We start from the raw sequence: 22366 nt of genomic DNA, 5'->3' as shown, positions 1-22366 counted from the left end.
CAACTGTCTGAAAAGAGTAAGTTGGTTCAACATGGCTGTGGCAGAATAACACTAATCTGACACCGTGCAAAACACAACAGAACTCAGCTTTTTATTAGTTTCTCCATGTTCAATAAGCCCCGCCCAATTACCCCCAATGGTCACATCAAGTCAGTGACACCAACTCTGCTATAAAATCTGTGAGACGACTGCAATCACCTTTTCTGTTGGCATGTCTGTCCAAGTATCTCAAAAATTACTCATCCATATTGCACATGTGAATTCCTAGTGATAACATCTTGAAAGAATAAATAAATAAATAAATCATTTTCCCCACCCCATAATCTTTTAAAACAAAGAGAGCCAAAAAAAAAAAAAAAAAAAAATTATTTCAACTACAGTGAAACTCGCCTAAACGGTCATCGTATAAACAGTCACCGGAGAAAAGCAAAGTCCCAATGGTTTTGTCTGGTTTTCCATGTAATAAACACCGCATACAATGGATTCTGTATAACAGATTTTCACTCACATCGCACAAAACGTCCTGTCTGATTGCAATGCATTTTCATTAAAAACTCCTTGCATATACCGGTGTCGCAGACCGAACGGTCCGCCCCTAAAAATCGGTCCGCCTTTTGCATCTGTGCATGCGTCATTTCGGACCACAGCAGCACGTCTGAGATGGAGTCTCTTTACCCAAAGCAATCAAATGGATTAATGGGATTATCAACCTTCAGATGATAAAGGTAAAACCTCTTAAATCATTCTAAAGTCAGTCTTAAGCAGAAACAGGGTCATTTTAAGTAGAAACGAGGTGAAAATCCATGATGCTTTGAAATGTCTGACGCGCAGTGAAAGCATCAGCTAGCAGCTCGTTTAGCCACGATGCTCTGATCACTTCCTCCATCTTTTCTGATGAAAATATAAAATTTATGTGGAAATGATTGTTGTACAAAAGCTTCAGATATCTGTCGCTGAGATAGATAATGACTGGTGTGCAGTGTGAAGCAGAAAAGAGGTGTTAATCCGTGAACTGCGTCATCAGGGGGACAGATTTGTAGGAGGACCTTTCGGTCTGTGACACCGGACAGAGCAGTCTGGACGTGCGCAGACTGTCTAATCAGCGTCTTGATATGTCACACCTGTGAGGTAGGATGTCATCTTGATATTATTATGGTTTTTATTAATCAGTAAGACTTGTTTGTGTGATCATGATTTGTACAAGTCTATTTGTAAACTAGAATTTAATAACTTTAGTCACTTCTTTTGACTGTTATTTGTTGTGATGAACACAAGAATTATTTACCATCGTGACTACTATGTTTGCAAAGTTCGCCAACATAACCATGAGGAGATGACTCGGGGCGAGTTTCCACATTTATCTGAAACATACCCTGTTCAAAATGACTATTTTAGAATCTAAGCAAGTTTTAAATGATACAATTTAAGAAAAATAAAAAGAACAAAAAGTTCGACTCACACTTGTTTGACCCAGTAAAAGCATCTGTCAAATGTATAACTCTAAATGCAATGTGTTAAAAGGCCACATTTTCGTTATTGTTCAAGTACAATAAATAAATAAATACATAAAATAAACAAACTAAAAACAGCCAAAGCTTTCACTCAGTGTTTGTTTGAGAATTCTGAATGCAGAACTGCTACTATGAAGGTCAGTGTTTGAATGCAGGGCTTTTAACTGAGCGGGATGGACGGGCAGGTTTTCGTTCCAGCAGGTGATTTCAGTCACATACCTGCTGTTCTTCCTACCGTGCACATCCGTAACATCAGATGGAAAATGCTGCATGACATGTTTGTTTTAACCTCAGCTTTGCAGATCGCACATGTATACGGAACACAGAAAACTAAATATTTGAAATGTTACAGCCTCAATGAGTGACATTTTTATTTTCATCCAAGACATAACATGAGAATTCATGATTGAAATCTGTGCAGATTTTCAGATTTTCTTTCTTTTTTCTTTTTAATCAGTGTAACTGTGGTTGGAATGGCTTCAGCGTTTAAGAAAACCGAAAATGACACTTAAGCCAAGGTCAAAATTAGGGCCCTTTATATAGCAGATATTTAGAAAGGCTACTGCATGGAATTGGTTCAAGAGATCACCGTTCTGTTGGTCACATGACCATTGTCCTTGAATGACCATATGGATCAAATATGGTGGACAGGTTATGTGTTATTTGAGGATAATGTGGCTCAGTTTTGGACAGAAGTGATCAGATGCCACACAGAACCACATATTATAATATGACTTTGTGCTAATATTATAATATTAGCACAAAGAATGAATTTGCTTGACTCACTGCAATGTCACAGAGTACTCTTTTTTTAAAGAATAAAACTGATTTTGCACAATAAGATCAATGCAAAATGTTCTATGTACTGGATGTATGTCGTCATGAACAGGCGGTTGGAGCCACCGTAGCCTTGTAACTTACCCTTCCTGGCTCTGGAGAAGATTTTAATGCTTGCAGGTGTCGAGATCGACGATGAGCGGAAGATGCCACTGAAGCCGAGGCGCTGGGGAGACGACTTTGGTGAGGAGCTCTGCTGGAAGGGATAAGGGAATATACTTTTGGGCGAACCTGAGCTGGTCTTCATTGCCACTGGGGAAGACTGAGGATAACAGGACAGATCCGCACTAGGAGGGCTACTGGAGGAACGGGTGCGGCGTTCCCACTGAGACACAACAGAAAACCCACTGTTATTCTCCTGTGCTGCTGCAAATGCAGAATGTGCACATGGTGATGCCTGATACTGATGTAAGACATGGTGAGAGCTTCCAGAGCAGGGCTGCAGAAAACAATATTCACGGTAAGATCCCAAGCATTTGCACAAATTAAACAAAGGCATTTAGAGATTTATTGTGCAATCACAGCTGGTGACTGCACTTTATGCAGCAACAAGACTTCCCCTTTCCTCATGATAACACTTTATGGTACACCATAAAACACAACAAGGTCCTCGGAGTTATACCGTGCAAAATCTATTTTTAACCGTTATTAGCACAAAGCAGCATAAAGTGCATACTTGCAAAAATATGCAGTAGAGTAGGGGAGGAAAATGAAATGTGATACATACTAATGCTGCTGGTAACTATTAGTTTAAGGATATATTGCATCAAAATGTTAGTCCAAAACTTTACAACATACTTATATCAAAGGTCATAAGACATGGAAGTGGTCACTATGTGATTGAATGATTCTATAAGTATTTTAAAGCTGGAATGGTACACTTATCTCCCAAAGTGATGGTCTATCAAATCAAATCAATTTTATTTATATAGCGCCAAATCACAACAAACAGTTGCCCCAAGGCGCTTTATATTGTAAGGCAAAAGCCATACAATAATTACAGAAAAACCCCAACGGTCAAAACGACCCCCTATGAGCAAGCACTTGGCGACAGTGGGAAGGAAAAACTCCCTTTTAACAGGAAGAAACCTCCAGCAGAACCAGGCTAAGAGAGGCCTCCCATTCTACTCTTACAAACCCTAGGAAGTACAAGTAAGCCTGCAGTCTGAGAGCGAAGCGCACTATCGGGGTGATATGGTACTATGAGGTCCCTAAGATAAGATGGGACCTGATTATTCAAAACCTTATAAGTAAGAAGAAGAATTTTAAATTCTATTCTGGAATTAACAGGGAGCCAATGAAGAGAGGCCAATATGGGTGAAATATGCTCTCTCGTTCTAGTCCCTGTCAGCACTGTAGCTGCAGCATTTTGAATTAACTGAAGGCTTTTCGGGGAACTTTTAGGACAACCTGATAATAATGAATTACAGTAGTCCAGCCTAGAAAAAATAAATGCATGAATTAGCTTTTCAGCATCACTCTGAGACAAGACCTTTCTAATTTTAGAGATATTGCGCAAATGCAAAAAAGCAGTCCTACATATTTGCTTAATATGCACATTAAAGGACATATCCTGAACAAAAATGACTACAAGATTTCTCACAGTATTACTGGAGGTCAGGGTAATGCCATCCAGAGTAAGGATCTGGTTAGACACCATGTTTCTAAGATTTGTGGGGCCAAGTACAATAACTTCAGTTTTATCTGAATTTAAAAGCAGGAAATTAGAGGTCATCCATGTCTTTATGTCTGAAAGACATTCCTGCAGTTTAACTAATTGGTGTGTGTCCTCTGGCTTCATGGATAGATAAAGCTGGGTATCATCTGCGTAACAATGAAACTTTAAGCAATGCTTTCTAATAACACTGCCTAAGGGAAGCATGTATAAAGTGAATAAAACTGGTCCTAGCACAGAACCCTGTGGAACTCCATAATTAACCTTAGTCTGTGAAGAAGACTCCCCATTTACATGAACAAATTGTAATCTATTAGATAAATATGATTCAAACCACTGTAGCGCAGTGCCTTTAATACCTATGGCATGCTCTAATCGCTGTAATAAAATTTTATGGTCAGCAGTATCAAAAGCTGCACTGAGGTCTAACAGGACGAGCACAGAGATGAGTCCACTGTCTGAGGCCATAAGAAGATCATTTGTAGCCTTCACTAATGCTGTTTCTGTACTATGATGAATTCTGAAACCTGACTGAAACTCTTCAAATAGACCATTCCTCTGCAGATGATCAGTTAGCTGTTTTACAACTACCCTTTCAAGAATTTTTGAGAGAAAAGGAAGGTTGGAGATTGGCCTATAATTAGCTAAGATAGCTGGGTCAAATGATGACTTTTTAAGTAATGGTTTAATTACTGCCACCTTAAAAGCCTGTGGTACATAGCCAACTAATAAAGATAGATTGATCATATTTAAGATCGAAGCATTAACTAATGGTAGGGTTTCCTTGAGCAGCCTGGTAGGAATGGGGTCTAATAGACATGTTGATGGTTTGGAGGAAGTAACTAATGAAAATAACTCAGACAGAACAATCGGAGAGAAAGAGTCTAGCCAAATACCAGCATTACTGAAGGCAGCCGAACATAAAGATATGTCTTTGGGATGGTTATGAATAATTTTTTCTCTAATAGTTAAAATTTTATTTGCAAATAAAGTCATGAAGTCATTACTAGTTAAAGTTAAAGGAATACTCGGCTCAATAGAGCTCTGACTCTTTGTCAACCTGGCTACAGTGCTGAAAAGAAACCTGGGGTTGTTCTTATTTTGTTCAATTAGTGATGAGTAGTAAGATGTCCTAGCTTTACGGAGGGCTTTTTTTATAGAGCAACAGACTCTTTTTCCAGGCTAAATGAAGATCTTCTAAATTAGTGAGACGCCATTTCCTCTCCAGCTTACGGGTTATCTGCTTTAAGGTGCGAGTTTGTGGGTTATACCACGGAGTCAAGCATTTCTGATTTAAGGCTCTCTTTTTCAGAGGAGCTACAGCATCCAAAGTTGTGCTCAATGAGGATGTAACATAATTATAGTGGGTGATTTTAACATCCACATAGATGCTGAGAATGACAGCCTCAACACTGCATTTAATCTATTATTAGACTCAGTTGGCTTCGCTCAAAATGTAAATGAGTCCACCCACCATTTTAACCGCACTTTAGATCTTGTTCTGACATATGGCATAGAAATTGAAGACTTAACAGTATTCCCTGAAAACCCCCTGCTGTCTGATCATTTCTTAATAACATTTACATTTACTTTAATGGACTACCCAGCAGTGGGGAATAAGTTTCATTACAGTAGAAGTATTTCGGAAAGCACTGTAACTAGGTTTAAGGATATGATTCTTTCTTTGTTATGTTCTTCAATGCCATATACCAACACAGTGCAGAGTAGCTACCTAAACTCTGTGAGTGAGATAGATTATCTCATCAATAGCTTTACATCCTATCTAGCTTTATGTCTATCACAACACTTGGGTGCTTAGCAGGGGTGGTGGCCAAGTGGTTAATGTGCTTGGTTTCAGTTCAGAAGGCTCCGGGTTCAAATCCCACCCCTGCCACATTTCTCCATGTAATGTGGAGTTGCGTCAGGAAGGGCATCCGGCGTAAAAGCTGTGCCAATTCAACATGCAGATCCACCTTGGATTTGCTGTGGCGACCCCGAGTGCAAACAAGGGAGCAGCCGAAGGGACTTACTTACAACACTTGGGTGCTTATTTGATGCATGAATACTTAAGAAATACAATTCCACAAGTATTGCAATTTGATATTACAATGTATTGGGATTTGTGTCCCCTTTTTGTAACACCGGACCCTGGGGAAAAGTTAAATAATATTGATGCACATCACATTTTTGAGTTCTGTTCATTTTTTTCTTTATGTTTTAACTGTGTTTATTGGTTGGTTATTTAGCCAGTAACTGTATAGGACATAGCAGTATGTCCTATACAGAGTGAGCCAACAAATCCATTGTTTGTTTGCATATTTTTACATTTTGGGATTTGATTGATTATAATACAAATTATGTTTAAAGTAAAAAATAAACTTTTACCACAACATGTCCAGGACCTGTTTAAAATGAGGGACTCCAGTTATAATTTGCAAGGAAATTTATCATTTCAGAAATCAAAGATTCAAAGTACTGTAAAAAGTTATTGTGTTTCTGTTAAAGGTGTCAATATTTGGAATAATTGCCCGGATAACATAAAATCACTCTGTAATTTGGTTGGCTTTAAAAGGCTCTACAAAAATTATTTGATTACCGTACTTGTTTTAGCATGATGAATTAGGTTTATTGATTTTGTTTGGTTTTTGGTGCACTGCTGTTTGCATGTTTGTGTTTTTGAAATTTTAGTTCAGGGATTAATTTATACTTTGTATTAGTGATCATGGGTATATGTATAATTTTATATACATATGTATATTTTTTTATTTTTTGGTTAAAGGGGTGGGCGTTTACAAGCTTTTGCTTCTGCCTACACCCTTTCGGGCGCATGGGGCGTTGTGGATCCTTTTCTTTTCTTTCTTTGTAAGCTTATTGTTGTTTTTGGATCTGTGCATGCCAAATAAATTCATTCATTCATTCAATGCAGACAATGTGTCTTGTCCAAGGACACAGTCAGGTAGCATGAACAGGAAATCAAACCTAGGTCTACATACTGGTCACCCAACTCCTATTCTACTGCGCTACCTTCTCTACAGTGAGTGTATACTAGAAATACACCAGGATCCACTTGAATCAGTGTATGTGTACACTAAACAGCTAATAAAATGGGATAACAACCATTACACTAACCAATAATCAAAACAACCATTATATGCAGCTCCACCCTTAAACCTGTCTGTGACCATTTCCCTCTAGGAAAAACATGGTGTCATGTGTGAGCACAACACTGATTGAAGGCCTCGCCCCTATTTTTTATTTTTTTAGTAGCAGCCTTGACTTCAGTCAATCAGCTTTTATAATGCAGTCAATCACCAACAGCAGTAAATCTTTATGAAATTATGACTTTATTTATAAGCCTGTCTTTGCAGGCTGATAACATGTAAACACTGTGAGAAATTCTTTCACTCTTTTTGCTGTGCAGAAACCAAAACATCAGCAAGAACAGCCAAGGTGGCTGTAGACAGAACACCTCCTCCTACCAATGAGCCCCGCCTGCAGTCCATGTGCCAACAAGAAATCCTTTAACTGTTTGTGGTAACATGAAGCATGAGAACATACGGCTCAACTGAGGTATTTACAGAAAACACTAAAATGTTGGGGCAACATGAATATGAGATAAAGGCTAGTATAGCTGCTACCTGGAAAAACAAACCAAAAAAAAAAACCAAAACATTGACATTGATATTCAATTAAATCAATGAATTTACTGCACACCCCGAGAATTTTTTAAAGCCTTCTTTCGGTCTTCTAGCAATTGCTTGTAGAAAGTATTTGCTTAAATTCTGGCCAACTCCCATACCAATGTTTAATTTTTAAGCCGTTCATGTAACAAATCTGAGGGAGTGAGTGTGCACACCCATCTGTTCTGTTTGCCAACAACACTCCATCATTGTGCAAGAGCTTGCTAAGGCAAGAGAAACACCAAGCAGTTTTTTTTTTTTAATAACTAACTTGATAGAAATGATCAAGCCAAAACTCCACAGACTGGCGTCTGCTCCAAATGTTTTGGGATTATTGCTGTTCGCCTTGAGCAGAACGAACAGGAGGCTGCAGAGAGAATGTGTCATTTAGCAAAAATCAATTCCCTGAATTTGATCCCACTACAAGTGGGCACAGTGTGCGAGCCAGTGAGTATTGGCAGCGCCTGAGCTACAGGCTCGTGGAATATTGTGATCTACAAATACACAAGAAAATATGTTCAGGAGCAAATAAACAAATAAATAAATAAAAGCACATGAAAATACTTCACCGTCTGTGAGCCACTTCTGTTGGAGCTGCTCCTCTCTACTTGTGGGGATGCAAATGCTCCAAAGTCCTGACAGAAATAAAGAGTTGAGTGAATGCATCATGTTCTTCTGCACTCTGACTAAAAGCAGGGAATAAAATACCTGTTGACCTTAATTTTTCTTTAACAGCTTCATGATGGGTTTTGACATAACCAGGTTCACGGTTCTCTTTGGGACCGTTTGAGTTGACTGTAGGTCAGGTTTCTATTTGGAAAATTAATTTGCATGCACACATTCCACAGGTGTGTTTCAGAACAGTGTGTGTTACAGAACATGCTGCATTCAAATCCTGACGTCTGTTTGGGGGAAAATATTTGCCCGCTCTTTACATTAGTTGATTTTACATCGACCAATGTTATACACAGTCTTTAACATTAGAAAAATGCCACATGTGGATCTGACGAAAGCCAACTAACAACTACATGCCTGTGAGCAACAGAAACGTGGATGAGACCAAACAAATCATGTTCTCTGTATGCAGAAGATGGTTTGACCTTGAAAACCAAAAGCATGAATTAAAATGTTAAGACGACAGGAAGATTCTTTGGTTCACAGGGTGTGTGTCGGCAAAGGGGGAAACAGAAAAAAAATGTAAGAAAAAGAAAATTGCCGAAATTGATGGATGGAGGCAAGAGAGGCAAAAATACCATAAAATAAAGTAAAAAAAAAAAAAAAAAAAAGACCCTCTTGGATGTAATGACCCTGAATCGTGACTGGCTGGTTCAGACTGTGCTGAGCCCTCTGAAGTACACGCTGTACTTTAGACTTTAGTGCCAATCATTTAATTGATTTGTCGGGGATTAGATAAATAATATACACCTGCTTTGATAACTTATCTGCAAAGTAAAAATGCCAACGTTAACAACCAGGTCTTTATTTATGCAGAAAATGTTTTTTTTTTTTTTACATTTATTATTAATATTCATTTGTGCAACGGAATATCTATGAGTTTTGAAATACTACTCAAAAAAAAGACAGGGGGGATAACAAAGACTATATATATATATATATCCTGGACAACGCCTGCATAATGTTAACTGTAGGTTTTCTTTCGAGACCTGGTGACACAGACCGAACGGTCCCCCACTAAAAATTGTTCTGCCCTGCCTTCACTGTGCTGTTTACAACAGCGAGCAGCCCCATCAAGCGGACAGTGAGTTCCAGTTGGACACAATGAGAGGCAGAGAAGCTGGGATCATGTTTATGATTCTTAAAAGAAGAAACAATGTGTTGTAGTTTTCTCGTTTCTGTCACCACTGTTCTTTTATTTTAGCCATTCTTGAGTTACACTTTAGTTTCTAACTGCTGTTCTTTTGTTTTTATGCTTGAGCCATTTAGTTTCTATGTCACTGTTTTCACGTTAAGTGGTTCTTCATAGTTTGTTTTGGATTGTACTCACTCCAGTTCTTGTGCCCTTTGAGGTGATCACTCTGTCTGTTGATCTGTCCTTGTGTATGTTTGCAGTTATGATCCTGTCACCTCATGTGCCTCATAGCTGTCCCACATCACAATCATAGCAACTGTCACTCGTCTCGTTGTTTCATGTCACTATTCAAGTTTGTCACACATTTCTGCTCAACTGCTGGATTATTCTTAAATTTCTAGATCTGCTGACACTCGCTTTTTGCTATGTTGTGGATCCAGCTTGATCATCTCCCCTGACCTTCTTTGCTTTAATCCCTCTGAACAAACTGACCTCTGTGACCTTTCCTGTTTTGGACTCATTGACTCTTGGTGATGAATAAATCACTTATTCCTTACTTCTGTGGTGTTTACTGTCTACATTTTTTGGGGGGTTCCATTTCAAGCAACTCTAGTAATATGGACAAAACGTTGGACAAAAAAATCTGAAGGCATCATCTTGGGTTCTAAATATCGTTTATGTTATTTACTTTTTTTGGCATTTTGTTGACCAAATAACTAATCGAATAACTGAGAATATTTGATTAATTAATTATGAAAATCGTTAGTTGCAGCCCTACAGTGGCACCATTTCACGTTTTAGTGACATCGTATTGACATAGCTTATACCACTTCAAGACATTTTTTAAGATAATTGTAAAGCTCTGGATCACCTCTCTAGCCCTGTTAGTTGAGATATTTGCTAAAAACTTCCATTTTTGTTCACAATTATAATAATTTTATTATGACTTTGTGACATCATCATAATCATGCATACCATTTGATTACAAGTCATTACGTCTCCAGCTGTGCTGGTTGCAGAAGTATCCTGTAAAATACTTTTCAGAGTACAGTATATTTGTGACAGCCTTGATGTTTGACCAAACCAAAAGCAAATCATGCGGAGACACTCACCCAATAAACCTTCTTACCAAGTATAACGAAGATCTGGCCTTCTCTGTACTTCTTCATCAGTACTCTCAGAACAAACATTGCATCAACAGTGCTCTTTCTCTGCATGAAACTATGCTGCTGCTTACAGAGCTTCACTTCATTTCTAATAAGCTTAGCTTCTACTACTCTGTCCCATAACTTGAAGCTGTGGCTGATCAACTTTATTGATGATTGTTGCACAATCAAGCGTCACAAAAACTACCCATATGAACCACTTTCCTTCTTTTCAGACCAGTTAATTTGGGTGAACCACTAAAAAGGGGGTAAAAATGCTCTCATCTTTATTACAGTCTTGCATACTGATTTTCACACCAAAAATTGTAGTGCATTGTGGGAAATTTATGGTGCATTTATGGAAATGCGAAGCTACTGGATTTTTGCAGCACTGCAGTAAGACTGAAGAAAAAACAAAGAAAGAGGAATCGACTACCAGCTGATTGTCCAGGAAAAAAAGTTTGAGACTCATCATTTTTGTTAAATGTGAGCTTATTAATACTGCTTTTCACAACAGACAGCAAGCCAGCATAAATCAGTCTCCAAAAAATAAAGTGAAAACATGACAAAATAAAATCATGACTAGTTGCAAAATAATCCTCACCACTAGATGTCCCTAAATTCCATACACTGTATCTTTAATATTCTACCAGTAATAACTGCAAGTAGTTGTTATTGTCAGTATTGATAACACCGTTGCTTTATTATGATTTTTACTCGACAAAGCCGACAAAATTGATTTACATTTGACTTTCATATTTTAGACAGACTTGATTTCTTTATTTACAATATTATAACATTTTGTAATTACTCATTAGATTAGTACCGATCTGATAATCAGTCATGAGTGCAGCTCGACACAACAAGTTGACTGTTATAAACGTCTAATCGATTACAGTCGATTCGATTTTGCAAATCGATTCTGCTGGTGGCGCGTGCGAGCGCAGCAGCGGGAAAGAAAAAAAAAGTCGAAAAAGCTTCGATTTGTTTACATTAAAACTACCACACACGTGCGTGTGCTCGCCACTGAGTCAAAATACTGTCAGCTGACATGTTCACGCACTCACAGGCATGTTAACGCACAGACTTCTCCTCTTCTTTGACGTTTTCTTGGAGCTCGCCTTTCCCAACTCCATCACCGTACTTCCCATTTTTTTTCTCTCTTTTTTTATCCCCCTCGATTAAAGTAGCCGTGTCACGAAAATTAAACCATCTACAACTTCTCTCTGCTGGTAAATTCTGACAAAAACACAGAGGAGCGGTCTACACCACCAGGAAGTAGGCTGAGCCGTGTAAGGGGCAGGGCGCCGTCTACAAATCACTACTTCTCAGGTGTTGTGGCACAGAATGAGTCCCTGTGGAAATGTGTGTCTTTCCGCGCTTCCGGCCAGCTCGCGCACAACAGGTGGAAAAACACGCCAGAGAGTTTCTCCCGCTACATTATGATATTCTTATATATCTGTCAGTACAACCGGCTTGTGTAACCCATAACTCAAAAACAAGGCATCCAGACCATGACATTAGTACCTTGCCACTGCATGCCAGCTAATTTTTCGACTTCGCTTATGTTATCACGTAATGTTGACGTCAAAGGTCTCATTCATAGCTCCAAGATAGCAGAGCTTTGTACAGAAAATCGCTTTTCAGTATCTGGTGTACTTTCTGAGATATGGCCATTAATTTATTTCAGACAGTGACCTCTAATTTGACCGTGACCTTAACATGACCTTTGTTGCAAAAGGATGGTCCACTGAGTTTGTCCACCAAGTTTGAATGAAATTGCTCATTAGGTTTTGAAATAAACACAAATAGATGATCTTTGATTGGCTGGAGCCCACAGGCTTATGACCTTCACATGACCTATGTTCCAAGAAGACAGTACACCAACATACATGTCAACCCCTTTGAGGGGCCACCTACAATATATATATAACCAAGTGAGAAAATCAATAAAATCAACACAAAATCCTTATAACCTCCAAATCACACCAAAAGCAGTTTGATTACAGTACACACAACTGCATAGCGGTATCACGTAACTGGGTTTTTGTCCACATATTATGAGTTGCCACAATGACATTAAAGTCAGGATCATTAGTATTTCCTCCACAGTTGAATTTCAGACAATAGAGATCTAGTATTCATGCGTCAAGCTGAATTTTATGGAACTGAATGTGGCAAATTTAGTTTTTTTTTTTTTTTTTTACAGAAACAAGAACTGTGTGTCACTAGTGGAAATACATTAATAAAATGAAAAATAAATCAAATATAATGAACAAAATAAAACATACCTCAGAACTTCAAGTGTATCAAAAATTGCCTCACCAGTGCCGATGTTGCAGAGTGGCATGTCGATGATCCTCGACTTCGCCCCTGTGTTTATTAGGGATGGGTATCGATATGATTTTATTGATATCGATAACATTATTGATTCTGCTTATCAATCCGATTCCTTATCGATTCCCTTATTCATATAAGGGAATCGATTCACAAGGAATCCTCTTGTGAATTTTTTGTGTGCTAAAAGTAGGCTTTACAAGTTTTCTATGTCAGCAGGTCAAAGAGCTTTTTCTTATCGTGCACTCGCTCTGTGGAACGGTCTTCCTGCGACCGTGAGACAGTCGGAGCCCATGGACATTTTTAAGTCAAGACTTAAAGCCTATTCTTATTCTCTTTCTTATGAATAGTTTTTATTTTTTATCTGTTTTATTCTTTTACTTCTGTTTTTAATTATGTATTTGAATTTTTTTTTTTTTATTTATTTAATTTTTTATGTTGAACTGTTCTATGTGATGCGCCTTGAGATGGATTTTGTTGTGATTTGGCGCTTTATAAGCCGATTAAATTGAAATTGAATTGAAACTGAACAACATTTTATTGAGTCTTAAAGTAAATAAATATGAAATTGGTCACTGGATCCTTAAACGTTGACATAATAAACTCTACGTGGTGGATCCTTGATCTCTGGACATAAATAGGAATAAACAAAATCTGTAGTTTTTGTCAAAAGCATTTCCTTACAGACATTATTGGCATGAATGTCTTTCCATACACCTGAGCTGAGCTCTTGCAGCTGCTGTGCTGCACATTAGGATGCAATTTCTAATAATGAATACAGCACGTCTCATTTTGGGAGGAAAAAAACGTTTTAGTAGATTGTAGTTTCTTGTCTGTATTACAGCATTTTTAAGAGATGTCATTTTATTCAAAGCGGCAATTCGTTTTTAAGTTATTTTTTCTGACTGGACTCTGTCTCAGCAGAGAGCCGTGCAGCGTTTGGAGCTGTGCCAATGGAACGGAGGACGATTCTCGTTTCTTGACTGCAACAAGACAAGAATCCCAGTTAGTGACTTTAATCCACACAAAAGTGACTCACGGTATTTTAATGGCTTTGAGAGGGGTTAAGAAGCGGACTTGCTGTTTCTGAAGAGCAGTGAATCAAAGAACCAATGAGCTTGTGGATCGAAGCTCTGTTTCAATGGCTCACGCTTCAAAGTGGAGTCGTGCTGCAGAAATGGTTGATTACAGACCAAACCCTGAATATCCGTGAGACTTTATTTGTACGTCCGTATGACTCTGAAACTCGGAAAAATCTGTATAATTTACGGACAATCCGTATAGGTTGACATGTATGCACCGATTAGACCCGCCAAGCATAATGGAAATTGCTCTTTGCAGTTATCATTGCAGATAAATGACTATTATTTGGCTTTAACTGCAGACCTATGCTCTTGACAAGGAACACAAATCCTTTATTGTTGTGTCTCACTCAATAATAACAAAGTATCCAACACTAGATTAGATTAGATAGAAGTTAATTCCTTAGCAGCACACAGGGTAAGAAGCACACAGAGTATCAAAAGTGAAAGTAAAAAATAATTTGCAAATATAAATGTAAATACACAAATATAAATACCAGAAATACTGCTTGCTACTTGTTTACTGGCTACCACTGTTCCTCTCTTTTCTGTCCTGTCTTCCCGTTACTCCTCCTCCACTAAGGGGCAATAAAGTTGTACAACAAATCTATTGTTACAAAACAAATAGCATACACTGCAGAAAGTAATCCCCCCCCCCGCCCCCCCCCAAAAAAAACTCCTGCGTGCCACTCCATATATTGTATCGCACAATTTAGCAGCTACTTAAGCCAATTTACCTTCAGCTGCCAGTAAAAACATAAATTTATTTACAGGAGATAATGTGGAGTCTCCCAGTTCCTGTCCCTGAAAAACATCCCCACAGCATGATGCCGCCACCACCATGCTTCACTATAGAGAAGGTACCTGGTTTCACCCAAACATGTCGCCTGGCATTCACGCCAAAGCCTTCAGTCTTTGTCTCATCAGACCAGAGAATTTTGTTTCTCATGGTCTAAAAGTCCTTCAGGTGCCTTTGGGCAAACTCCAGGTGGGCTGCCATGTGCCGAGGAGTGGCTTCTGTCTGGCCACTCTACCATAAAGGCCTGATTGGTGGATTGCTGCAGAGATGGTTGTCCTTCTGGAAAGTTCTCCTTTCACGGTGGAATGCTGGAACTCTGGACAGAGTGACCATCAGGTTCTTGGTCACCTCCCCGACTAAGGTCCTTCTCCCTGACCGCTCAGTTTAGACGGGCAGCCAGCTTTAGGAAGAGTACTGGTGGATTCAAACTTCTTCCATTTACGGATGATGGAAGCCACTGGACAAATTAGGACCTTCAAAGCAGCAGAAATGTTTGCGTACCCTTCCCCAGATTTGCACCTCAAGACAATCCTGTCTCGGAGGTCTACAAACAATTCCTTCATGCTTGGTTTGTGCTCTGACATGCACCGTCAACTGTGGAACCTTATTGTAGAAAGGTGTGTGCTGTTCCAAATCATGTCCAATCAACTGAATTTACCCTAGGTGGACTCCAATTAAGCTGTAGAAACATCTCGATGATAATTGGAAATAGAATGCACTCAAGCTCAATTTTAAACTTCATGGACAAGGCTGTGAGTACTTATGTATGCATGATTTCTTAGTTTTGTAAATTTTAATAAATTAGCAAAAATCTAAAAACGTTTTCACATTGTTATTATGGGGTACTGTGCATATAATTTTGAGGGGAAAAATTAGTTTCATCCATTTTGGAATAAGGCTGTAAAATAAAATGTGGCAAAAGTGAAGCACCATATATTCAGTGACTTGGAAATATTCATATATCCACTGGTAAAGTGTGTCCAAACGTTCACCAACTATTGTATATATGTTTATTAAACACGACTTAAAATAATTTTGTCATAAAACTTCACCAACAGAGGTCCGTACAAGTCAAATTTTCTTGATATTCAACATTAGTATTGCATCCTAATACACTCCAATGAATAAATCAATTTATTTGGAGAGTATTTTATAATACATTTTACAATGCTTTATAAAATGTACTACAAAACATTTAGTAATACATTCACATACACAAAAGAGGTTGTTTCTTTATAGGTGGAGCATGTTGGGGGGGGTATTTTTTTAATACTACTTGAGAGATGTAAAATACAAATATATAAAACAACAAAAAATGATTCAGGAAGCTGTAGTATTAAGTATAAAGTATTTGTTGGCAACACTGGTATCAGGGGTTCTTGGTTCACTCAGTTTATGTTGGTCTATTTTACACTTTGGCAGAGTTAAATGTGAAAGACATTATCCTGATTTCTTTTTTGTAGCTTTGCCACAAGCTTAAAGCATAACTGTACTGGCCAATTGTTTGCTTGATAAAATTGCTTTCAAATTGTATGAGAATGTGAACCCCCCAGTTCTTTATACATTGTAAAATTGAATGTCTTTGTTCCTGTTAAAACAATGGATGTGGTCAAGGATTTGAATAGTTATTTCTACGCTTAAAAACATATATTATGTATTTATCAAATCAGTCTTAAAAACTGCTTTTTGCAAAAATTGTCCCAATACACATATTCACTAAAAAGAAATTTTATTCCAAAGTTTCAATCTATTTAAAAATACTACTCATAAAAACTAGAAGCTTAAAATCCATTAACAGTTGACATCTTGTTTTAAGCACTTCATCCGTCTTTGATCAATTTCAAGTCAATCTGGTGTAATTTAGCCAGATTTCAGACATTTGCAGGTGGTTTGTAAAGAGCTGTGTAAATAGTATGCAGTTTAAATTTTTCTTAATGTTTATAGGTATTTAAAATGCATGTTCTTGTTGTAAAACAGTTTTTAATAAAAAAAAAAAAACGAAGTAAAATCTCACTTAAACTACAATTTGAAACAATTTTCAAATGGGTATTTGTGGCTTTGGTCAAAGAATCACGAAAACTATAATAAAATACAAAATGGTTTAAAAAAACTTTGTTAAAGATCATTTAGTAATTTGGGTTTAAAGGCCATTTATCTACAAAATGCCATGAAATTAAGACTTTATTCTTTCATACTCTGTAAAAAATGAATGACTGATTCATACAGACATTCTAACATGTAAAATAGTTTATTTTTGTAAATGTTTCTAAACTCAACTCCACAAACTCCAATCCTCATAATCTGTACACTTCAAAAGGCATTTTTGAAAAAAAAAAAAAAAAGTGGGGGGTAGGGGAAGGCGGGGACTACACAACAAAGAAAATGCAACACAAACACACTGGCAGGATGATGTAATATACAAGAGAAGAAAAATATCCAAGAAACAATTTTGTTACAACCATTCATTGAGAAAATATATACAATTGAGTCTTTCGGAAAGTTAAAAAAATACATGCCATATACATTACAAGTTCTAAGACTGTCTCCAAAATTTTACAGTCAACTTGAAATTGTGCACGCAAAACTGTTCTGTTCTAAGTATGTGACTTGTGAAGTGTCAGTATAAGAAATATTTCTGATTAAGGATTCCATTTCTGTCCAAAAAAAGGTAGAACAATCTATGATTTCACATAAGATCTCCACATACAATTCTTTCTGTCACACACTGGTTCATCATTACACATTTGCACCGTTTTTGTAAAAGCAACGTAAAAACAAATACATGTCGGCATTCCTATTCGTGTTAAAAAGTTAAAAAGTTTTTTTTTTGTCGTTTTAAAACCTAATTCACAGTTCTTTAAAATCAAACCTGATTAACAGCAAACAGATCAGAAAGATCTCTATTTTACTTTGTAACCGAGAACTCGAAGCTAGTCAACAAAAATATTTCTTTTGAGTGGTCAAAGTATGTGTAAGTCACAAAACACTACGCTACAATACCTTACTTTTAATACAACAAAAATACTTTTGTGAATTATTGTGGTTATATTACAAATTCTGTACAGAATAGTCATAATATATACTCTCAAACTGAAATAACATCCATCTTAAATAAATTTCAATGACAAAGACAGAAGAAGAAGAAGAAGGAAAAAAAAAACCAAAAAAAAAAAACAATTTAAAAACACCCAAACATCAAGAAGGTTAAGGTAGTATTTGGTCGGTTATTCCTATAGTTTTCTTTATGTACATTTATACAAAAGTAACAGCGTGTCTTCTTCAATCTTCAAAAACAATCTAGCCTTCTTTTAACTCAATCTCATCATTTTGAGAATAAAATTCATTCACTCAGTAATAAATACAAAACCTCTCAAATTCCACACAAATCACATGACGGAGACCTATGATAAAACTGACTCATGGAATCAAGTATTTTTCAATGTTTGTGTGTTTTTCATTTTTTAGTGCAAGTTAATATTCCCTTCGCGGTATTCATTGCTGTACATTCCTCATTCAGTGATGTCTACATTTAGTCATACGGTTTACATTAAACAGTATGAAACAAAAGGGCCTGCCCTTAGGAAGCAATAAGGCTGCACCCTGCACAGTGCTTTCTCCTTCGCTGGTGGATTCTGCGCCTCGTGCACGCTAGACGCACGCACAGACAAACAGAGGCGTCGAATAAAACCTCCCACTTATGGCACAAGTCACACCCCGCTACTCCTACGTCGCCCATCCTCCGCCTGCTTATTCTTCTTTTTTGATGTACTTTTCTTCGTTCACCTTTCCAAGGGTTCAGGCCTTCTGCTCACTCGTAAAGTAACTGTGGTGCAACGCCACCGTCTCTGTGCAGAGAGTGTCGGGGGGTGGGAGTGGGGAGGCGACATCCACACACGATAGCAAGGAATGCATTTGTGTTTGTCCTTTATTGTTTTGCTCAGTTAATCCACTTTCTGCATTCAGCAGCTCCACAGTGGCAAGCAACCTTGTTCTGACCCTCCACAGTGTCAAACTGGTAGTCAAAACAAAGCTGGGGAAGGACGACAAGACATTTGTGAGCAACACTGCCGCATGTTCATACAACTGAAGAAAGAGAGAGAAAAAAAAAAGTAAACGTAACAACACCCACCTCCTCTCCCTTTTCAACTCTGCGAATGCAGCTGATGATGATTTTGTAACCCCGTTCAAATGTTACTTCTGCCACACAGTTGGGGGCACAAGAATGGTTGATATATCTACACAATAGCACAAAACAAATGAATACACATCATACAACGCCAGAACATTCCATCTGTAGAGTCCAGCTTCAAATGGTGGCATAATCGCACTGAACATGTAGCTGTACTGAAATAGTCAGATGTGCACTGAAGTTGTCAGTGTGCAGTCTGTGCAGCGGTGTTACTGGATTTCATTTTCCAACTTCTCTCTAATAGTTGCAGTCCTCCACCGAAGTAAGGAGAACAAAATATTGGAAAGTAAAGAGTAATGGTCTAATGGATTATTGCTCAGCCATACAGACCCCCAGCTTGAAAAGCTCAGACTCGCGACCTCTGACACTGATAAAAGGTGTCATTCATAGTGGAAATATGCCTCACAGATGCGTTGTAGCCGAGTGCTCAAATGAGCGAGACGACAGGCAGAATGTGAGCATCAGATGGAACATGGGAGAGCTATAAATTGGATCATATTAGGAGCACACTTTTTTTTTTTTCCTGAGGATCAATTCATGGAAGGACCAATTGTTTCCTTCTGAAATGGGAATAAACATATAACGTGGCACATGGTGAGAGAGAGGGGAAAAACAATGACTGAGGTCAGACGTGCTGGGCTGTAAATGTTCCAGTTTAAAACAAAAAATAAAACCCCTGTGAGCGGCTGGGCCGGTCTGGTGTTACATTTATGTTTGCAAAATGCTTGGGTTTTGTATATGTATAATTAACATCAATTACTACTAATGACCATTTAATATGATTAGACTGTTGTAAATTGTGGGAAATTCTATGTCACGTCACCTGCATCCCGTCAGTCTATTATTTATCGTCAGATTCATTATTGAATTAATTATTTGGCTCAAACTTGTCCTCTGATCACAAAATATAACTGCCATGTTACAGCGTGTCCAGGAAGCATTCACAGCACTTCACTTTTCCACATTTTGTTTTGTTACAGCCTTATTCCAAATGGAGTAAATTCATTTTCCCCTCAAAATTCTTCTCACAACACCCCATAATTGTAACATGAAAGAATAAAAATGAAAAAAAAAAAATTTTTTTTTTTTGCAAATTTATTAAAATAAAAAACTAAGAAATCACATTTAACACACACAGCCTTTGCTCAATACTTTATTGATACACCTTTGGCAGCAATTACAGCTACAAGTCTTCTTGAATATGATGCCACAAGCTTAGTGCACCTATCTTTGGGCAGTTTTGTCCATTCCTCTTTGCAACACCTCTCAAGCTCCATCATGTTGGATGGGGAGCGTTGGTGCACAGACATTTTCAGAACTCCTCAGTGATGTTCAGATGCTGAGGGTCATTGTTCTACGCCCCAGTCTGAGGTCAAGAGCGCTCTGGAGGAGGTTTTCATCCAGGATGTCTCTGTACATTGCTGCATTCATCTTTCCCTCAATCCTGACTAGTCTCCCAGTTCCTGCCACTGAAAGGCGCCCCCCCCCCCCCCCGAGTGAAGCGCTGTGAATGCTTTCTGGATGCACCGTATCTTCTTCTGTTGGTATTTGAAATGTCCATCTCATATGAGCTTTCAGACACTGAGAAAATAATGTTTTGTAGGTATCACCAGCCGGTTGTTGTACCTCTTTGACATCACATTTAGATTGCTGCGTTTCAGCTGCTTTTGGCCTCGTGACACCAAACAGTTGCCACTGGAGAGGTAATATTTTTGGTGAAATAATGTGTGCTGGGATCACAAATCAATTATTCAAATTTTTTTTCCCCTCAACAGAACAAAATGCATACCATCACAAAATAATGTGAAACAGTGACCAAAAAAAATCATGCCAGTTGCACTTTATATATCGAATTTAATGCCATTATGGTGTTAGTTCAAGCTGACAGATTTCTGTGATTCCATGTTTGGAAGGCAGCTTTGATTTGTATTTACTCAGCTATGTTGAAACTCTGAATCAAAGTGAGCCAATTCCACATATGCAAATAAAAATCTGATTTATGAAATAGAAAAACAACCACAGAACAGTCATCATTCACATGTAAATTACAAACCTGCATAAATAAATGAATAAGAAAATCACTGAACTCTCACAGTACCTTGCTATGCCTCCAGTTCGAGTGGCATCGACAACATGTTCGCTGTCGATGCGGAACATGAACATTATTCGGTTCTGCAAGACATGGGGGAAGAAAATCACCTGACAGTTCTGAAGTAAAGTCACAGGGAAAAAGTAACTACAAACAGACTAAAAATCCATACCTGAGCTCTATAGATTTTCTCTTTGCTGATGGCAACCTCATTTCGGAGGACAGTTCCATTGTACTCAATCACCATAGTATGTTTTTCAATATCTCGAGCAGCAAACAGCCCCAGGCCCTGTGAATATGTTACATAATTCATGCAGTCAAAGCAGGGGACCAAAACAAACAAACAAAGGGGCATTTGGTGTATTCGGTCAAATTTGAGAAATAGAACTTTCATTCCATTTTAAATCTCACCTGGATGCGAGAGTGAGCCAGGTAGACGTTGGCTCTCCACTCACTCTTCATCCATCGATACTGAGAGGACCTGGGGTGCACTACTGGAGGCTTGCTATGGGGGGCGCCACCTTCTCCTTGAGCCACATTTTGGTTCATCCTGGCAGTGCTGCTGGATGCAGCCTGTGGCTGTGGCCTTTATTTTGAGAGAATGCAGTTATGAAAACAAAAATCAATCTGGACTTTCTTCACAGTACTACTTTAGAGCATGACCACGCCCGGACCCAGTACGGACTCAGCCTGATCCTGGGTGAGTAGCTAATCCAATTGAAACATGTAATTCCTGAGACAACCGACACCCACAAACAAATTACAGACAAGTTCACCCAAAGTTACCTTATCACCAATGAAGTGCAGGGGGAGCTGGTTCTCGGTTGGGCCCGGGCACAGCCAGCCGGGCTGAACACGAGCGGCAACTCCAAGAGAGGGTTGCGTCTGTAACGGAATGAGTACCTGTCGCAAGCTTCCACTCCCGGGAGCTGGAACAAAGTAAAACAGGCTGGTTGGCGTCAGCTTCTACAGAATATGACCACAGCTGTGTTTAATGTACCCGCACGTTAGCTGAAATACAAATCCACCAAAGTTTGTACAAACCGATTCAGTGATCTTGGCGACCGCAGAGACTGTGAGCCCAAACAAGTCCTCTCCTTTCAGGTAAACAGGGAAGAGCTTTAACGTGCCTGATTCAGTTCTCCTCTCAGCAACAGGACCGAGGACTTTATTCCACACGCCTGTTTGCAGGGAAACGAGCACAAAAGATTG

At 38.4% G+C, this 22366-nt stretch overlaps 2 protein-coding genes across 2 annotated transcripts in view; both read right to left on the bottom strand.

The window, feature by feature from the left end:
* The window catches only part of LOC117521369 (5'-AMP-activated protein kinase subunit gamma-2-like), a 61392-nt gene extending 49431 nt beyond the window's left edge, over positions 1–11961 (bottom strand). Inside the window, exon 1 of the mRNA XM_034182663.1 lies at positions 11726–11961. The gene's annotated coding sequence lies outside the window, so the exon portion shown is untranslated. The remainder of the gene's footprint in view (positions 1–11725) is intronic.
* A 5147-nt stretch (positions 11962–17108) lies between these two features.
* Positions 17109–22366, bottom strand: part of kmt2cb (lysine (K)-specific methyltransferase 2Cb) — a 252332-nt gene continuing 247074 nt past the window's right edge. The window contains 7 exon segments of the mRNA XM_034182661.1: positions 17109–18906; positions 19006–19111; positions 21164–21237; positions 21327–21443; positions 21566–21740; positions 21941–22083; positions 22199–22335. Coding sequence (XP_034038552.1) covers positions 18814–18906; positions 19006–19111; positions 21164–21237; positions 21327–21443; positions 21566–21740; positions 21941–22083; positions 22199–22335 — 845 coding nt within the window. The 3' untranslated portion in view covers positions 17109–18813.

This window comes from Thalassophryne amazonica, chromosome 12, assembly GCF_902500255.1.
Source record: "Thalassophryne amazonica chromosome 12, fThaAma1.1, whole genome shotgun sequence".
NCBI lineage: Eukaryota > Metazoa > Chordata > Actinopteri > Batrachoidiformes > Batrachoididae > Thalassophryne > Thalassophryne amazonica.
The sequence above is the reverse complement of the archived record's forward strand: the minus strand, read 5'-3'. Positions and strand labels throughout refer to the sequence as shown.